This window comes from Arachis duranensis, chromosome 7 (genome assembly GCF_000817695.3).
Source record: "Arachis duranensis cultivar V14167 chromosome 7, aradu.V14167.gnm2.J7QH, whole genome shotgun sequence".
Classification (NCBI taxonomy): Eukaryota; Viridiplantae; Streptophyta; class Magnoliopsida; order Fabales; family Fabaceae; genus Arachis; species Arachis duranensis.
Window position 1 is genome coordinate 72,513,890 of NC_029778.3, and position 2,514 is coordinate 72,516,403.

At 28.2% G+C, this 2,514-nt stretch overlaps 1 protein-coding gene across 1 annotated transcript; it reads right to left on the reverse strand.

The window, feature by feature from the left end:
• Positions 1–214: 214 nt before the first annotated feature.
• On the reverse strand, positions 215–916 carry LOC107459957 (uncharacterized). Its single transcript, XM_016078278.2, has one exon. The coding sequence runs from the start codon at positions 835–837 to the stop codon at positions 325–327; it is 513 nt and encodes a 170-aa protein (XP_015933764.1). The 5' UTR covers positions 838–916; the 3' UTR covers positions 215–324.
• Positions 917–2,514: the final 1,598 nt, after the last annotated feature.

A 2,514-nucleotide genomic window follows, 5' to 3' on the forward strand; every position in this document is an offset into this window, starting at 1 on the left:
AAGCAAATATTAGAATTTCAAGTTCCATTGTATACCTACAACATTCTATTGACTAATCCAATTAATAGAATAATTTCTCCTACATACTCTCTATTATTGTTACCGAATACTGATGGTTAATTACTATGATATATAGATAATTCCACTAAACTTTAGAACATATTAGCAGTGTAATTTACCTACGAAAGTATATTGAAAAATAAGAAACCACACCTTAATATAAAATTTTTGTGCTTATATTATGGCACGAGTACTGCACTATTTTCATTAATTTGAGAATTCCAAATTACATAACATCATCAGTGCATAATCAATCTCATCTCACTATGTTATGATAACTGTTTGCCAAAATAATGAATTGCTATCATTTTGTTCTTCCATTACATACCCTTCATAATCCTTCAAGCTATTATTCTCAACAACTACTCCATCATAAGGATCATCAATACACCAGCAGCTATTGTCATGATGATCACACGGTGAGGATGGCACGAAATCCATATCCACCCATTCCACCCCAAATTCATCGTTTGATGAGGCCAAGTAATCCTGGCCGTCCACGTGTCCCATCTTGGTCCATGATGATTCTGAATAATCACCATGACCTAATTCCATGTTCTTAGTATTATTGCTTCCACTTGTTATTATTTCAGCCTCAAATGATCTGATCAAGCTGTTTAACCTATCATCATGATCATCATCACTTTCAGCAGCATCATGATCATCATCAAATGATGATTCATCCATCAGTGAGATGAGAAGAGCACCGTTGATTTCCATGACCTGATCGTCACCGTTGATGAAGCCCAAAGTTTCACAAACTTGATGAGAAGCCATCTTTGTTTTCTTTGCCAATAGAAGAGAAAGAAGAAACTAAACAAGCTTCAATGAATTGTGTGTGTTTGTATTATGAATGAAAGTTTGAGGGGTTTATATAGGAACACATGAGGCGTCATATCACTTCAACTAATTTATGAAACAACCATCATGACCTAGACAGCCATGTGCTGATGTCCACAAGTTAAAGGGACCTATATTAATTAAATAATTATATGGATTTGATCAGGATTCATGCATGCTAAATATATTAATGCAATGTATGTATGTGGCATATAGAGGGAAAGCTCCACATTAATGAATAAAGAATATAATATAAATAATACAATACTACGTCCATATTCTATGTCAATCAAAATTATTTTTATACGGTAACGATATGTTTCAAACAATATATATATATAGAGAGAGAGAGAGTCAGAGAGAGGATATGAAAAAATAAAATTTATTAACCAACTTAAACTGTTGTAGTAATTGATTCATTAATTTATTTAAGCAATTTTTAATATTTTTATCATTATTTAGTTAGAACAAACACTAAATTATCATTTTACTAACTCATGTATGTAAATTTTAAAAGAATATAGGTGTAAATTGTATTGATTTATGAGTGTAAATTTATTGATTCATGTGTACAAAATTTTAATAAATATAGGTATAAATTATATATTTCTTGTGTGTAAAATGTCTGTAAATATGAGTGCAAATTATTACTCGCTAAATACTGACTAAAAATGGAAATATTTGCTAACCATATAACATTGTTCTAGTGAAAATTCGAATTCCACAACTTATTAGTTAGTCATAATTTTTAACCTATTGGATTAAGAAATACCGTAAAAATTTTAAATTTTTTTTTAAATTTATATCAAAATTATATATTTCAATCTTACTAGCTAGTTATGTCTCTTTTTAATTTTAGAAAAAGTAGAGATAATCAACTTTTTAGTTATTTTAATTCTAACCATTTTTATATTTTTTAAAGAATTTAAGATTTATAATTTAAAATTAAAAGTTTATAATTATTTAAATTTAAAATTTAAAATAAATATTATATTCAGTTGCGTGTATATATTTTGTGTTTATAAACACAATCAAATCAAAACATAGTCTAATAAATTCTCATATATTATTAAGTCAATATCTACTTTATTACTTCTGAATTTTGACGTGATTTATAATTAGATACCTTATGTTTTTTAATGTTTACAACAAATTTATTTATTATTTATGTGATTATAAACATCTAAATTTTATGTTTACAAATATCCATACTTGTTAACATAAATATGTACACATACAGATGTATGTATAATCGTGTAGTCGATCGTGTGGTATAGGCGTATAGCAGAGCAATAAGTGCGGCTTCACGTAAGCAAGATTGTGTGAATCATGGAATCTGACCCAAATCTTCAACTTAAATTAGGTTAATTGGGACAATGGAAAACATGAAAAGACAAAGCTTTCAGTGGCTGAAACTTGAAGTTGCAATTCAATAAAGAAGGGAATAGTTTAATATGATAAGAGGCTGACTTGTTTGCAGTGTGTTTGTGTTAGAAAAGCATAGCTAGAGACACAACCGCATAAATAATTTCACTTATAAATAGTACCATTGTTCCACATTCCTAAATGATAACTAGCTACCAATTTTTTAATTTTATTTTATTTTATAGGAAG